The sequence below is a fragment of the Nestor notabilis genome, unplaced genomic scaffold (genome assembly GCF_000696875.1).
Source record: "Nestor notabilis isolate BGI_N333 unplaced genomic scaffold, ASM69687v1 scaffold32237, whole genome shotgun sequence".
NCBI classification, from domain to species: domain Eukaryota; kingdom Metazoa; phylum Chordata; class Aves; order Psittaciformes; family Psittacidae; genus Nestor; species Nestor notabilis.
In genome coordinates this window covers 71,777-72,109 of record NW_009937504.1, presented here as the reverse complement: position 1 = coordinate 72,109, position 333 = coordinate 71,777, and the positions used below count along the sequence as shown (strand labels likewise).

At 47.4% G+C, this 333-nt stretch overlaps 1 protein-coding gene across 1 annotated transcript in view; it reads left to right on the top strand.

The window, feature by feature from the left end:
• The first annotated feature begins 6 nt into the window (after positions 1-6).
• Positions 7-333, top strand: part of IFT81 (intraflagellar transport 81) — a 39,708-nt gene continuing 39,381 nt past the window's right edge. The window contains exon 1 of the mRNA XM_010018851.1: positions 7-221. Within this exon, the coding sequence (XP_010017153.1) occupies positions 78-221 (144 nt within the window). The 5' untranslated portion in view covers positions 7-77. The remainder of the gene's footprint in view (positions 222-333) is intronic.

The following is a 333-nucleotide window of genomic DNA, read 5'->3' as shown; positions in this document are numbered from 1 at the left end:
CACCCGCCCTCTCGGCAGCGCCTCGCCGAGGCCTCTTGAGAGCTCTTCTGCAGAGGTTTTTGTTCCAGGGCACGATAATGAGTGACCAAATCCAGTTCATTGTTGAGAAGCTCAATCAGGAGCCCTTCAGGAAGAACTACAATTTAATCACGTTTGACTCGTTAGGGTCAATGCAGTTGTTGCAGCTGCTCAGTGATGTTCTGGGAGAGATTGACCCAAAGGTAAGGAAGGCAATAGAGGTGCTCAGACCTGTGTAGTTGTGAACATCTCAAATGGGATTGACACAAAAGTTTGCTTTTATTTAGGTCTGGCTCTGCATAATCTTGTGGCTTT